Here is a 17,209-nt window from a genome sequence, read left to right on the forward strand (position 1 = left end):
GCACTGGTGCTCATTAATAATAAATAAATAATAATGGAGATATACCCATCTCCTAGAACTGGAAGGGACCCCCTGAAGGGTCATTGAGTCCAGCCCCCTGCCTTCACTAGCAGGACCAAGTACTGATTTTGCCCCAGATCCCTAAGTGGCCCCCTCAAGGACTGAACTCACAACACTGGGTTTAGCAGGCCAATGCTCAAACAACTGAGCTATCCCTCCCCACATTGGAATCTGAGCTCTATCGCCTTTGCTTACCGAATGAAAAAGCGCCATATCGTCCAGGTGAGCACAAGTATGATTCCAAGTATCCAACACTGGGTAATGTAGAAAGGAAGGGACAGCATTAGGGTGTAAGGGTCGTACTTCACAACAATCAGAAACTCTGTGACTGTGATAGCAGCAACTAGCCAGGCCTGTTGACCCAACTTCTTATGGAACTTCCTGAAACAGAGACATTAAGTGATTAGTATTTTAGTAGCAAATGTACAATGGAAAAACCTTTATAAAAATAAGAGGAGGATGGGAATACGTATTTCATCTTTACCCACTTGCATGAATGTCTACTTTTAACCATTACTATGGATGTACGGACATACTACAGCAGTGGTCGGCAACCTTTCAGAAGTGGTGTGCCGAGTCTTCATTTATTCACTCTAATTTAAGGTTTCGCGTGCCAGTAATACATTTTAATGTTTTGAGAAGGTCTCTTTCTATAAGTCTATAATATATATAACTAAACTATTGTTATATGTAAAGTAAACAAGGTTTTTAAAAACATTTAAGAAGCTTCATTTAAAATTAAATTAAAATGCAGAGCCCCCCAGACCGGTGGCCAGGACCTAGGCAGTGTGAGTGCTACTGAAAATCAGCTCGCGTGCCGCCTTCCGCACACGTGCCATAGGTTGCCTCTCTCTGTACTACAGACTGGTATGCCAAAGTATTTTCCCTCTAATGCTGAATACTTTGTTCTCCCTTACAGCCCATTTCAGAGGTTCTGAGAACATGTTACATGAATTAATCCTCAATATCTTTGTAAGGGTAGGCAAGTATCTCCATTTCAGTACATCTGTGAACAGGCACAAAGCAATTACCTGACCAAGTCAAGATCATAGACAGTTGACAGTGAAAGCGGGGTTATAACAGAGGAACTCTGACTACCAGATCATCTTCTATCAACACTAAGCCACATTCCACACTTTGTTACATACAGTACTTAATGCCTTTAAGTAACAATGTGATTGATCTATATTCTGAGCCCTATTATCTGCCAAACAAAAGCTACCCAATTAGTCCTATCTGACCATCTCTTAAGGGACTGAAAAGCAAGATGCTCAATATAAAAAAATAAGACATTGGAAGAGGCAAGGGAGCTAGAATGCTTTTGGTGGCATACCTAACTACAAGCATAAACATTCTCAGTATTTAATCTCCCCTTGAATTAGTCCTTATGAAGTGCCAGGAAAGCAAAAGGGGAATTGCAACACTGTGTATGTTTGAATTGCTAGTGAACTCTGAAGTAATCAGTGACACTCAAACTAAACCCTACCAAAACTCAAGATTGTAAGCAAACCCTCTGAATACTTACAAGGAGAAGCCAAGGCAATAAGTCTGCTAGGATATGCCTACACTGCAATTAAAAACCTGCAGTTGGCCTATGACTCAGGCTGAAGGGGCTTGGGCTAAGGGGCTGTTTAACTGTAGAGTAGACATTTGGGCTCCGGGGGCAGCCTGAGTTTTGTGACCTCCCATCTCACAGGTTACATGCCCATGAGGAACAAATTTCAGAAAACCTGTTAAAAAATTAGCCATCTAACAATAAAAAGCCATTTGATTCAAACCAAACTATGCCAAGTACCAGGCTTTGGAAGGCAGATGGCCACACTTCACCTAGCTCAGCCAACAATTCTCTGTATTCACTCTTTCTACTGTACACATTCTTTCAAAAACAACTGTGGGATTACTATCTGTATTACCAGAGAGCCAGCCGCCCTAGTCAAGGACCAGGACCCTACTCTGCTAGGCACTGTACAAATGAAACACAAAGATTGCCCCTGGTTTATGACAGCTACAGACACTGCCACTACGCTTTTCTAGGCACCCTCCTCTTCCCTCCCACCCCTCCCAGCTAATCCTCAAGCCTTCTACCAGCAGCTCCTATCTCTAAATTAAAGTTTGTCTGTGTCCCACAACACAGAATCAGAACATAAGTTTAACTCTGAAGCCCTAATACAGATGACTGAATTTTACCTTTGACACCGTCCTACTCTGTCTCTTTGGTAAGAAGCAGAGGTAAACCATACAAAGAATATAGTATTCTTCTTAATTAATCAGGAATAGGAGAGCTGTTTCCTCTGATAGCCTCTCACACTTTTACTTGATTTCTCCTTCATTCTGTGTTCACTCCCCTACATGCTCCCTCCCTTTGCCCAGCCCTCCCATGGTCTTCCATTCTGAGTGCATCCCAAGCTGTTAAGTGAAACACAACCATGGGGAGCACAGCACAGAGTGGCAGAGCCACTGGGGCAAGGTGGAGGGGAAGGGGAGCAGCATGGCAGAGACCAGGAACTAGAAAGCTACATAAAGGTGGGGAATGAACATGTCAGGGTGACTACGATGCTTCCTTCAGCAGTTCTTTTAAAAAAGAGATAGACCTGCCTTGGGAATTTCTAGCTTGCTCATGACATCTGCGCTAGAGCCTCTAACTTGCTGGGGCTCAGCTGGAGCACCAAACGTATGTCAAAAAGGACAAAGTTCAGAGGCCACCCACAATACTTTGGGACAGTCTCTGCCTTGTTCTGCCAGGCTGTGGAAAAGGAGCAGAAGTCATCCATAAATCCCTCAGTGGGGCCTCCCCCAGCTCAATATGTGCAGGGCTGATGTAATGGTCTCCTATGCCTCCCTCCTGCAGCTCCTGGTGCAGGTGGTGTGTGATGGGGAGGGGAGTGGCTGGAGGGCACTGAACTCTTGCTATCTGCAGCTGGTGTATGGTCCCTTGGGAACTGACCCAGCTACTGCAAGCTAGAACACCTCTAGGATGCTCTAACCTGTGCCAGAGCAGAGCACTTGGGAGCCATCGTTGGATGTTTATTCTCAGCTTCCCTTTTCCCCTCTCCTGGGCTGCAGTTGGTGGCTGTATAGGGGAAGGGATCCATCCTTGAACAGCTTACCCCCCTTGGCTCAGGTAAATCTGCTCAAAACCATCATGTTCCCTTGGCTCCCATTACTGCCACCAGTAGCGTAGCTAGCGGGGTGCAGGGGAAGCAGCCACTTCCCCTCAGCACATTTTCAAAAAGCGGCGCCTGCTGGGCTGGCGCTGGCGGCAGCACGGCCGGAGGAGCCATGGGGGGGAGGGCACGGCAGGCGCGGCCGGAGGAGCAGGGGGGCCGGCTCCTCACCATTGCGCCCCACGCTCATCACAGCCCCAACATCGCCATAGCCACCTCCTGCGGCGGCTCAGGGCTCGGTGGCCAAGAGCTCCCCGCCCCTTGCTAAGGCGGGGGCAGGCGAAACGGTCCCTGTGCCTTTAAGGCCACCTGGCTGGTGAGCCCCGCATGGAGTGCAACCAGCGCCGGGAGCAGGCCAGGGACAGGTGGCTGCACAGGACGGAAGGTGAGTGGCGGGGGTCCGGTGCCTTGCACTGGGGAGTCTGGGCGAGGGGTTCCCCGGGCCGGGCCCGCAAGGCAGGGGCGCAGACCGTGCTGTCTGGAGGGGAGGCCCTGGCGTGGCGCAGGAGCCTGGAACAGGGGGGGAAACGGGACCCCGTGGGTGGGACTGGGAGGCGCAGCCCGGCGGGGGATACCTGCAGTCTGCTGGGCAGGAGAGACTCTCCCGGGACCGTGGGGGGACAGGGTATCTGCACCCCCGGGAAGCCCGCAAGAGTCCTGAGCTGGGCCCCGGGGTTAATCTGAGGGGGAAATAAGAGAAGCCGGGGGGGGAGGCGTGGCCAGAGGAGGAGCCAAGGGGGGTGCTTTTTTATGTTTGCCCCCCTACACTTAGAACCTGGCTACGCCACTGACTGGCTGGCAAGCAGGCAATGAAGCAACCAGAACTATTCACTTCTCTCCCCTACAATGCAATAGGTGACCAACCAGGGAGCTGCTAGACAGCTCCAGCAGTGAATGGACAGAAGTCTCTCAGCATTACCAGCTCAGAACAGAGCTGCTCCTGGGGCTGCTGCAGAAGAAGTGGGGGAGATGGTGCCTTCTACTGCCTCCCCATAGCAGAACTGCATGACACAGCTCAGGAACACATCCACTCATAATCAAATACTCATTTTTCTTAAGCATGTGGCCCTCAGAGCGATGGTGTCAAACACATGGCTCTCATCTCAAGTTAGACAGAATGGTCCAGGTATTCTGGGGAAAACAAAATAGGGTAAATGGAGCATAAATTACTGTCTGATGCAGATGGAGTCGGAGAGACACTCCAATTTAAAAAAGCCTCCTGGCTCTAGAACAAGGGATCTTTGGAGCCACAGTACAAGGTATTGTCTGGTGTGACTAGGATTAAATAGGCTAAGATGGAAATATAGTGATAAATGGAGAGAGAGAGAAACCAAAAGTATTCCAAAAACCTTGTTCTGCCCTACACCTATTGAGGAGAGTAGGCCAGCAAAGCAGAAAGCTGGCTATTTTCACGTGCCTTGATTATAAAGCCATTCCTTCAGGAACCCTGCTTGTGAGAGAACTAAGAGTCCCAGGTGACCACTGATGAACGGGACATACTCAGACTGAGAATGTTGAAGGAACACAAGCTGGTTATGGGCTCTTCATTTGGGAAAGAATTTTAAAGGATCAAAGACCAAGTATAAAACCCATGGCCTTATTCCAGGCTTTCTGAAAAAGGCTTGACACCCGAAACATGAAGATACAGAGAGAGCGTAACCCCAGATGCCATGCACCTAGCAGTGACGTCCACTGCACCAGAGGATTATTTAAGGAAGAATCTGCCTAGATTCAGAGCTTTTCTGCTCTTAACTGTAGGACAATTTTTAATGGGACAAGTGGGATATGAAAATGACAAAAGCCTCTCAGTACCAGAACTGTAAGTCTCATGGCCCGTTAATGTAAATTTTAGATGCTTTATCAGGAGGACCAGAAAGTTCTAGCCACTCTGGTGCTAAAATTGTTGAAAAGACCACAAATGACTCTGAATTAGGAGAGAAGATGAATATCTTAGTTTAGAGCTTTATTGCTTCCTATGCTGAATATTGTAGGATTACAGAAGCTGGTTAGGTCTTTGGCTGGCTCTGCAACAGTTGTGTCACCCAGGAATAAGACATCCTGACGCTGAATCTGGCAACAGGTGACCAATGGAATATCCTAGGCTTTATCCCTTTTTAAAGAATTGAGAGGCCACGGCAGTTTTCAAATGGAACAGACTGGATGTGTTTAGAGTGTACCTAGGAAGTAAGTATTCAGAACAGCCTGCTCTTCACCAATAGCTTCTTCTTACAATTCAGAATTGGAAGAGTCCATCAATAGGGTTCTTGACTCAAGGTGATTTGGAGTGGAACAAACACCAAGACAAGCAGTGAAAAAAGGAGTAGATGTCATTTCTCATGTGACGGTATGAGACGCAAGAAGGAACCACAATCAGACTAAGCAGACAGAGGATACTAATGAGATACCAGTGGCATTAGATTCCGCAGCCTTCAATAAAGAACCTACGGAAGTTAGGTCTGCTGATGAATCAGAAAAACAATCTCAAATATGCCGATGGCAGTCACCTTATCTAGCAAGAGAAACAAAAAAGTAGCTAATGATGGTGGTGGTGACATGGTACTTGGGATGAGTTTGTCCATTCACTAGATGAGTTCCTCATTTTTGTGACTCAATTCACTGAAAGAATGGCAACACGCTGAATCAGCAATGAAAGACTAATGACTGATGATTCTTCTAAGTCTCAATGTTATGCCATGTGGTTGAACAGAGGGCAAAGGAGTTGCTTTTTCAACACAAACACAGGAACCAAAAGATGGGGTGTGCTGCTAAGGAGAGGAGCTCACCAATAAGAGGTAGAGACCTCGTCTTACCTTTGAAATGGAGGCATATCTCAAACCAGTAGGTCCAACACCAGGTGGCAGGGGACCACCTGTTACTGCTGAATGTCCTTAAATCCAACTAAATAATCTGGATTGACCCTTCTTTCCAGTTCTATGTGTCAAAGCCTTGCAAGTGAAACTGATCTTCAGTGTCAAAACCTTAAATTCTGAACACAGACATTTTTTGTGTTGTTCAGTGACAGACAAGTATCCCTTGAAGCTAGAGGTAGTGTCAGCCTTAAGAAGCGTGGTCAGCCAATTTGTGACATTACCACTGTAAATTAACAAAAAAACTCAACTTGAGAACTAAGCATTCGCAGACTTTACAGTCTGCAGAAACAATAAAAGCAGCAATGACAAATATGATGCTTAAATAGGAGCAATCTGACAGGTGCCTAGTACATGCACTGTTGTGGGGGAGGGGGTTCTTTGCCCTAAAATGCATCACCAGAGGGTCCTCTGATATGCAAGGTGGTGCCGCAAAAGCTCCAGAGGACCAGAAAAAAGTGTTGAAAGATAGCTGAAGAAAGAAGCACCTTTACGAAAAAGGGTTTAGGGCTGGACCATGCAGTCCTTAGAAGCCAAGTCTAAGGACTGTAGCACCAGGCTTGTAAACGAGAAAGGAGTTCAGTGCCACCTCACACAAATAAAACAAGCGTTCCAGGTAATTCAAATGATATAGAACATTTTCAAAGAATATGGTAACTTTTTGTTCAAGAAAAACTGAAATTTAATACTGCACATGTAAAACGGTCTGTACGGACACCTGTTATCTACCATATGTAGCCTACAAGAGGGGATATGTTTTACAATCAAGGTGCACAGTGGAAAACAAAGCAAGTGCTGAGGGCTGAAGGCTTCTTTGCCCCAAAAGGCTGATCCACTTCTATGGTACTTGCACCAACAAACTGCAGCAAGGCTAAAGAGAAAGCAATTAAAGCTTGACACTGCACAGAAAAAACGACTGGCTTACGGGTCATCCATGAAGTCGTAGATCTCCCTCATGCCCACACCTCCCACATTGACAAAGAAGACAAGTCGTAACAGGACCAAGTAGTGTTCGGGTGGCATCCACAGGACAAACTTCAAGTAAAACGTGTTCAGCTCTGCCAATAAAAACTGAGGGAAAAAAAAGGACATTTTAATAATTTAACTAAAAAAGATTCAATGAGTAAAGCTTGGACCACCCCCACCCCTTACATTTATTCCTAAAATAGAAACGTATACTCAGACTTGCACAGAGAGGGCCCCATAAGGAGCAACTAGAAAACATGCCTATCTGCTTGCTCTGAATTATGCAGCGCTACCTTCCAGTCACATCTTGAAGTATAGTTGAAAATGCCAAGCAATGGCAGTTGTACTTCATCTCCAGATTAGGGGTGAAAACCGGGTTCTACTATGGAGGACTATGCAAAACTCCCGCTAACTTCAACAGGACCAGGACCTCACTCTAGAATTTGGGAACCTATTAAAGCTAATGGGGGTTGTAGGCCCAGATGAGCATCCCACGATTAATTATTAAGAAAGGTCTGAGGGAGCAGGGGAACAAGCCTCCTCTTCATGACTCATGCGGGGGATAGGGTAGGAGGATTTGCCAGAAGCAGAGGGACCAAGGAGAAGTTCAAGAAGCACTAGTGCTTCCTGCCCTCTTGACTCAGCTAACGTCCCGTAGTTCATCATAAGGAAGGAGCTTCCTTTATCACTTTCTCCTGCACGCGCACACACACACACACACTGACTGAGGTAACGTCGCACCTGGACCCTTCCGATCTCAGCAGCCCTGTCTCAGTCAGCAGGTCTTTACAGAGGGCATGGGGAATGAGACTATAGAGGGTTGCCAGGAATAGAGAAGTCAAAAGGAAAGTGGGGACACATGCTTCCTCAGCTTCCTTTGCTCTCCCATTTCACGTTGCGTTCACTGAAAAAGGGAGATTTGGACAAAACTTGGTTAAAGCTTGAGCTAAAGTTATTGCCACTGGTTCCACAACATTCTACTCCGTCCCAGCTCTCATGCTATGCCCTCCATCAAGATACGAGCACCTGTCAGGTGCCATAAGAACATTAAACGGTTTTATGGGGGGCTGCATGGAAGCAATTAGAATATTTTTTAAAAAATAATGTTTTTGTAAGGCACACAGGTGAGGCACCAATGAAGTGTGGCAGCAACCTTAATTCTATTTTTAACCAAGTTTATCTGGTGATTTATATAATTTTAGAACTACCACTAATGAATCCTAAAAGCATAAAAGTTGTCCTTCCAATGGCTACTGAAGAGGCTGATTATAGATACACACAAAATACCAGGAAACATAAGCAACAGATCCAGTTTTGGGCACTAATTACACAAGTGTCACTGACAAGATTTCACTGAGCAGCAGTAATTAAATATTTACTTAGTGAGTTTATAGATGAACTGAAGTTTAAAAAGTGACAGAAAGAACCCCTACAGGGGGAGTCATTTCAGTTATGGTATATGGTAGACTTGAGTTGAAGGATGTTTCTTGCTCCAAAGATTATATATAATGAAAAATATTAGCAAGTAATGATTAAATCTGAGGTGTATTTGTGAGATGAAGCTAGCTGAACAATCACAAATCAGATGCAAGCTGTTTTTGCCCAGAGAATCACTATGACTTGAGTTTGCCCCAGACTAACATGAGCTTGACAGCTTCTTCAGGTTTAGCAATGGGCATTGCCAACTAATGGCTGGCTCTTTTTTATTGTGCATGAAAGTTACTTTCATATTGGGTTCCAGGACCTCTTTATAGACATGCAGAATGTTTTATTAATATTGCTGTTCACTTCAACTCCCATAAAGAAATTGTATCAATCTGAGCAAATCCATTGTGGCATATGAATCTAACATACAAGACAAATTTTGTATTACAGAAAGTTTGGTGGTCTGAATTTTTATTTAAATTGACTATCGTCTATGTGTTTGCAAAGTGCCTAACATATGTTGTAGGTGTTCCCACAAATTGTTAATTACAGGTAATACATTACTTGCTCCAAAAGAACAGTTTCACAAACCTGCCATTTGTCTTCTCCAATGAGAGTGAATTTAGAATACATAACAATCTAAGATGCCCCACAAAGCAAATGGGATTAGAAAAATTTACTAGGCAACCCTTAAAATAAAAATGCCATCAGATTTTCATAGCAATCATTCATCCTCTGCTAATTTACAGAGTGATTAAGCAGCTGTTAGAACAGTCTGCTTATCAAATGTACAGATTATATATATTTATATCTATATAGTATCATGTAAATAATACAGTCCAATATCTAGAGAAAGCATCAAAAGCATTTCAGTCTGCTGTGTTTTTGCATTTCTCCACTTACTCTGGATGTGACTGTTCTGGGACAGTGATATAAATACATTTAATACATAAATACCCCGGAGAACAGAGCTAGACAAAACTGAGTGTCCAATATGATCAAATTGTTTAGTTCCCTTGTCTTTTCTTTGATGTTAGTTAGATAGGCCTGAATCAAAACACTGTGTTCTAGATCCATAGTGCCCAGAGCCTGAAGTGCTGAGCGCTAAGGTTCTGGTTTGAAGCTCTCTCTAATTTTAATCTGATAATACTCCCCTGGAAGTGGGGAACAAAAGGGATATTTTCATATGAAGTCTGCATTTTGGGCAGCACAATTTATAAATTTAATTACGCTTAGCATGCATGTTAAGCTACTTAGAATTGAAGTATATCACTCAGTAATCAAGACTAAAAATATTTTTGAAAAATCAATTTACAGATAGGAAGAAAGACAGTCCCAATTCCAGGGTGTCACACATAGTAAAGCCAGGATTGGCAGAAATCAAAAACAAAATTCCCATAAACACATTTATGAGTGCTGCAAACAAGTCATTTTACCAGTTAGTTTAAAAAGAAGTTTCCTTACTACAAAGATGATGCCACAAACTGCTAGCCATCTGCGCAGGCTGGATGCTGGCTTCCACTCAAATTTGACCCAGCTATAGGGTGTGAACTGGAAAGCAATTCTCTTTATTTTACCTCTGAAAAAAAGTCACCACACATCACTCTTACACCAGTTTTAAAGGAACAGAAATATCCAATCTTTACAAACACATTTTAATTTTTTTTAAATCAGGCATCAGTTCAAGCCACCAAACTTTTCTGCCCTGAGCTAGGGGCCCTCTTTTCCCCCTGTATTAAACCCACCTTTATATGAAAGCCACAGTGAGTCAACATACTCTTATTTAAAAACCTGCTAAACAGCATATCAATTGAATTTTTACGAAACTAAATTTACAGAGACATTGCACTAAGTACATAGTTCCTATCCTGGGTGTCGTCAAGTAAGAGCAGTCTCCACAAACCTAATTCAGAACCAGTAGTGCATGGTATTAGAGCATAACTATTATCCAAGGACATTTTTAAAACTTATGAGTTGAAGAAATAATGGTATAACGCTACTGAAGCTTTGAATGTTCTTGACCTGATCACTCATAAGTAGGTTAGAGTACACCTTTGCTCACAAAGTATTTTCTATCCAGAGCTGAGGCATTCTACAGTTCCTGTCTGTATTTATTTCAGGTTAATCTATAAACGTGTCTGGTTTCCACACAACACTGCCATTTCTAGATTTCACAGTCAGTGTGGAAGACGCCATTCTAGGACGATGTATTTTCACTACACAAAACAAAGTTCACGTTAATATTTAACTCAGCATCAGTGGTCACAAAATAACCCACTAGTTATTGCATGTGCTTCAATCTTCACTGAATACACTTTTCAGTTACATAACCACAATGTCCTTTAGCTGCCCAAATTATGCGATCATATGTGCACAGATTTTAATGAAATACAAGTCTCAGAACAAGCAGCACGATCTTCCACCACCATTTCAATTCTGGAACTCTTGGTATTACAGGCACTTAAACTTGCTTCTACAGCAGAGGGTTATACAGCCAAAAAGGCCAGTTTTACTACCAAACTCTGATCACTGATGAGAAAATGGCACCCGAGACATGTGGTCAGAAAAACTGGAAACAAAAAGGATGCTAATGTAGTTTCCATTATTTTATTGCATTTAATAAGTCAGACTTCCTAAATTATCTAATTCCCACCTTGTGTCTTTTCTATACCCCATACCTTAAACTAGAACTCTCTCCAGCTGTTCATTTACAGATATGATAATTAGAATAATTTCACTGAAGACACCAGGGAAATGATGAAATGTCTGAATGGCACACAGCTTTCCTTTATCTGTTAATATAGGCTGAAGCTCTGAGTTGTCACAGCTTTGAGACACACATCTGTGGATGTGCAATTCAACTTGTCCTTAACACTGCTTAAAAAGTTCTAAATGCCAACCTAATTCAAGCAACTGAAAACAGTAAGGTCAGAGCAGAGCAGCACCCACCAGTACGTTTCAAGAATGCTGGCACCAGAGCTCAAGTTAGAAGACATTCATTTTAGAAACAGAGGGTTAAGATACGCTAAGTTGCCATATAGCTTTTATTGTTGTCTCAAGACAAAGCTGGTTCTTAATAGCAGCCAAACTCTGATAGTATTTTAACCTGCTGCCTACTCAGGAAAAGCAGATTAAGCAACTGTTGCTCAATTACAAAACCCAAAAGAACAAGTTGGCTCCTTCATGACATAAGTCTGTTTCATCACACAAGTCTGTTTCATCACACAGGCCCTTACATATTTCCAACGTAAGCCTCAATAATGCTAATAAGGCAAACAGAACAAAAGCCCTCCCCTTCTCACAGAAGTGAGCAGGTTTCCTTAAGATGTCCCTTTAAAACTCAGAGTATGTTAGCTGAAAAAAGTCATACAAAATTCCCCATATTAGGTTTATGTACAAAATTAGTTTACAGATTCTTGTTTTGAGCATAGAAATTAAATCCTTAAATCAAATAAAACTTCACCTATGATTCAGTATTTCAGTATATTTGAAGTAAAATCCCCAAACTCATTTGAGTTCTGCTATGTTTGGTTATGGAAAATTTTTCTAAAGTAGCATACTTGTATGTAGGAATGTTCCAAAGTCCTTGCCATTTATATGTTTTCAAAGAAAGCCATCCCAAAGTCTTCATTCCACAATAAATCCCAAATCCATTGCATAGGATTACATCCATTATCCACTGAAAGGAAAAAAAAAGTATTTAAGCAGCAGAACTACAAAACTGAAGCTTAATGGTCTAGTGAAGGCTATAAAATGGAAATACTATATACTTTTATGTGCAGGTACATGTTTTCATGAAAAAGGAATGAGTTCTTACAGAATCGCTAGTTCATCCAATATTAAGATTCTCTGGACACATGCCTCATACCTCCTGAAAGTCTAGCTGCCCAGATACGCATTTGATGGACATCAGATTTTTAAACAAGGGGGAAGAGTAAACCCTCTTCTTGATATATCAGTCCTATTACAGTAAACTGACCTCCCACTGCTCATTATGGTTGTGGCTCCACACACTGCCTATCTCTAGTGGGAATGTCTTAAAGCACCCAAAGAGTACACTTCTACCCCGATATCACGCTGTCCTCGGGAGTCAAAAAAATCTTACCGCGTTATAGGTGAAACCGCGTTATATCGAACTTGCTTTGATCCACCGGAGTGCACAGCCCCGCCCCCCCTCCCCGGAGCACAGCTTTACCGCCTTATATCCGAATTTGTGTTATATCGGGTAGCGTTATATCAGGGTAGAGGTGTATTACCAGGTTGTGTTGCACTGGATTTTGCTGTGCCTGGTATTTAAGGTGTTTCTTGATCTTGAGCCTGTCATTTTCTATGTATCCAGCTGGATTATTTGTCTCCAGGTTCAGGATGTAAAGTTCATGGGAGAAGGAGAGCTTAATTTCTCCCGTGCCCTATATTTACTGTTGAGCATTAATTCCTGAAAGGGGTCTCAGAGCTGGGAATATTGGCTGCTTTTTTAATTCAAAACTTGTTAGCATCTCTCAAAGTTGCTCACTTCATTAGTTCTACTACGACAGCTTCCGATACTGCTATCTATTGATCAAATAGATATTTTCTTTGCTTTCTTTAGGAATGTGTTTAAAAAAGATAAAGCAAACATTATAAAAATGTTACAGCTCTAACAATAAGAAAGTACTTTTTCCCAAAGAGTTGACATTACATAAAAAATTTATTTATGCGGAAAAAAAAATCTATAGATAAATAGCATCACATCCAGGGAAGCTTGTTGCAAACTTTGAACACTCATGTCTGATGGCATCATGCAGAAGATGAAGTCACACTTCAAATTGTATGGCCTGTGTTGTGAAGGTAGCCAGACTAGATTATAGTAGTGCCGTCTGGCCTTAAAAAAAAGTGTTAAGTATCTTAAGACATCTATGGCTACAATTGATAGACAAAACTAAAATCTTGGAGTTTAGCGTAATTGAGACATTGCATGCTCCCATCTGCACTACAAGACCAAACTATTTAAATGGCATGGGGGATGACTTTCTAATTTGAACTCCCAACACAATAGAAGGGATCTAGTTAAGACAGATTTACTTTACTGTACTGTAGCAATGTCTTTACAAAAGCACCTATGTTTGTTGTTAGATGAACAGAGAAAAATGGGTTTTCATAAAAAATTCAAAATACCAAAAAACAAACAAGATGAACACAAGTTGCACTGAGTCCACATTTGAAACTGATAAAAAGAAAAAGCATACACACTACATACAAGCCTGTAATTTTCTCTCTGTGTTCCTCAATCTTCAAATATTGTGATTTATACGGTCATCAGAAAGACATATCGAAACATTTATATACATTGAGTATAGATTAGTGTGGAAGGTACAACATATGCAGGAACAGAGAGAAATATGGACAGACATCTAATTGTGTACTACAGAGCTACCATTCCACAGAACAGATGTTTGTCAGTAAAGGTTTTATACATCCACTGATAGTTGGGGAATCAAAACAAGGGAAGGGTTTTGTACTAAGCAACAAATACACATTTTTAATCTGTTATAAAAAGGGGAAAGTAGGCACTGAGCTAAAACTCAATCACCTCCATGTGCATATACAACTGAATAAATTAACATCTGATAGATAGCACATGAATGCTCACCAGCTACATCAATCCTGTGCCATAGCACAGTATCACTACAGCTAGATGTCTATTTGGGCCATAGACAGATCAGATAATCAACGTTTTTTCCCGCATTTAAGATATACAGAATGCAGTACATACATGATCCCACCAACATTCACTGAAGTTTGGAAGCTGATGTTCCAGACTATACTCCAGAAATTCAAACATTACACTGATGATCATACACATCCACCAGTCCCGAATCATTAGCGTCTGAAGAAAGAAAGGGAAGGAAATTTATCTTGGAGAATACCTTGCAAAGAATAAAAGCAGGCAAGCAGGATACAGTAACAGAAGGAAATACAATTCAAATGCAAGAGTCTATTACTATGTGAAGGTGGCAGCAGCCAGCAGTGTTTTGGGGCTGCTCAGGAAAGGCTCTTCCAGCTTGCTTAATGTAATTCTCAAAGCAGCCAACTGCCCTCAAATCAGCAATAGGGCTGTGTTCACCCATACTCGCATCACATCTCCAAGTGACCCTGCATAGGAGGCACTGAGTGGAAATTTCCTATAAGATCCAGGTACGTGTTTTAGGCTAAGCTTCTCAGTGACACACTTAACTCACTGGGTGCTGTTCTGATCCTGCTCCGCATGTCTGAACAGCACTCCCACTCCTCACCTATCAGGAGGGGCTGGAAAAGGGAACTGCAGTTTTAGATTTTTCATGTGTAAAAAACAAACCATCCCACTCAGCGATTTACTCAAAAGGAGCCAACAATACTGAGTGTAGTTGGCAGAGGGCAGACACTTGAGTAATCTCTTCCCAAACCATTCCTTTTAGGATTGAAGATGACTGGCACTGGCTTGCAAGGTGTAGCGGTAAAAATGCAGGTCTGTAAGCAACATTCTTACAGCATTAGAAATGGCAAGGTCAGGAGCAGGAGCATGGACAGACGGACTGTGCTGCTGTAGGTCCTGGAGAGGAATATTCAGACTGATGGGTGGTTGTAAACGTATCATTATCTGGATACTGGGAGGAGTGTAGCATAGGGCTCACTCTCCCAGCAGTCACAAGGTGAGTTATACATGCCTCCCCACCCTCCAGCCAAAAGGAGTAGAGCTGCCTATGTGCAGCAGCCAGGAAAGGAGAAAGAAGTGCCCCTCCTTTACTGCCAGCAGCTAAAGATTGAGCTTCTCACATGGCTGGGGTTCCCACAGCTTTCTTTCTACTAGTACAGTACAGTACAGCTCCTGCCCAGCAATAGATTAGTGAGAGACCCAGGACACAGTTTTACTACAGAGAAAAAGACTCTTCCACCTCAGGACTGTGCAAGGGCAATCAAAGCCAGTCACATTTCTGCCCCTCCTATTTAAAACATGCTTTCCCCAAACCTGCTACATATAGAACTATATCCCCTAAATCTACACATACCTTATGTTAGATAACAGCATTTAGAGCTATATTAACATTTAATCTCAGGCAGTTAAGTTGTGCTGTAATTCTATATTTAATGTGATCAGCTACACTGACTGAACCCTGGCAAAGCCAATAAGAAGCAGACATCTTTTAAAGATGTTTATGCTGATAATGTTCAACCAACATCTGTCCTGGGATCACACCGATGGTAAAATAAAAGATCTACATAAGTAAAGTACTGAAAAGTAAGACCCTTAATTTTTCCATGTTTTTTCATGGGGAGTCAGGGTGCAGAACAGGTCGGAGTTTGTTTTAATTATGCAAGTCACAAGCAAAATTGAAAATAGAATGTGCTCACTTTTGCATTCAAGTAGTATGAAAGAGAAAACAAGCTAACAAAGTGGCGTAGGAATATTTTAATGACTAGGGAGGAATACAAGAGGCATATTTATTTTGCTATGCAGTACACAAATCTCTGCTTTGTGGAGCACATAGGTGATCAAAACAGATGAGCCAGACTCAAGAGATGGGACTACAAATAGTTGGACAGGAAGCACATTATCAAATAAACCTCTCTGTAGGACATTCTCCCACATGACCCTGATACAGACTATACTCTTCTTGGCCTGGAGTAAATCTAATAGCTTGATTTAAGAGAGATCCAAGTCCTGTATCCTACCCCAACTTCCTTTAGTTCCTACAAAAACCTTGTTTTACTACTTGTGCTATGTCTTTTCACCCAGTCCCTCACTTTTCTAGGAAATCACACTCTGCCTAAGTTTTGGTCAAATTTGTTTTTATAGAAAAAATATTATTACACGAATGCAACAGAATTCTCATTCTGAGAATTCTCTCTATATCCAGGAGTATCAGACTGTAACAGAAGTGTTCCTCATATCCCACACATGCTTCAAAACAAAGTCTTATATAGGTTAGCAAGCTCTTTTCTATTCATGGCAAATTACTACAGCAATGTCAAACCTTGCGTTTTTGAATGGGGAGTGGAAGTAAAATGAAAACAGGGATTTATCTTACAATTCAAGTTTAACCTTTTCTGAATGATGCTGTTCAGGAGAGGACACAGACTAAGAGATCAACAAGGGATGCAAGGTAAAGTAAAACTTGTTAGTCAATTCACTTGAACAGAGGATAGTCACATTTAGCCCTAAATATTCAGTATCTGATGTACTGCCCATGTTCCGCTATAGACAAATTCAGCTGGCATTTCTTCCATGATTGGTGCATGCATGCTGACAGTTGCAATGACTAAGACATTGCCCCTTTATAGTACTTTTAAATTACGAACTAGGAGCTATTTGGAAAGTGTGAAGTGCTTAGCATGTGGAATTCTATTGGTATATCATGTATCTGGGTGAATGGTAACTTCACCACAGTCTACACTGCACATTATCTTTTCCACAGTCTATGTTAAGATCACTCAAGCATTTAGGATGCTGGGAAAATAAAGGACTTTGCTTTTGCATATTCTTTGTTTTATCCATCTGACCTTAATATGAATCATCTCTGTGGAAGCAGAAGCTTGTTAGTGGAATGTTATTTAGAAAAGAAATTAAATGACCTACTATGGTCAGAAAAAAATAAGACTTATTATTATGCAAACACTTATTTAAACTAGTTCATGGATGACTGCCTAATATAATTGATTCTGAACACTGGTAACATTGAAACAGAAGCAGTCAAGCGCTCAAAGCAGAAG

The 17,209-nt window shown here is 42.1% G+C and overlaps 1 protein-coding gene across 2 annotated transcripts in view; it reads right to left on the reverse strand.

Annotated features, from left to right (window-relative positions):
- Window positions 1-17,209, reverse strand: part of PTDSS2 (phosphatidylserine synthase 2) — a 72,578-nt gene that overhangs the window by 5,214 nt on the left and 50,155 nt on the right. For both annotated transcript variants that reach the window (XM_039535684.1, XM_039535685.1), the window contains exons 7-11: window positions 14,235-14,348; window positions 12,043-12,161; window positions 9,947-10,061; window positions 7,017-7,162; window positions 256-441 (exon numbers count right to left, since the gene is read on the reverse strand). In XM_039535684.1, coding sequence (XP_039391618.1) covers window positions 256-441; window positions 7,017-7,162; window positions 9,947-10,061; window positions 12,043-12,161; window positions 14,235-14,348 — 680 coding nt within the window. The remainder of the gene's footprint in view (window positions 1-255; window positions 442-7,016; window positions 7,163-9,946; window positions 10,062-12,042; window positions 12,162-14,234; window positions 14,349-17,209) is intronic.

Source organism: Mauremys reevesii, linkage group 4, assembly GCF_016161935.1.
Source record: "Mauremys reevesii isolate NIE-2019 linkage group 4, ASM1616193v1, whole genome shotgun sequence".
Taxonomy (NCBI): domain Eukaryota; kingdom Metazoa; phylum Chordata; order Testudines; family Geoemydidae; genus Mauremys; species Mauremys reevesii.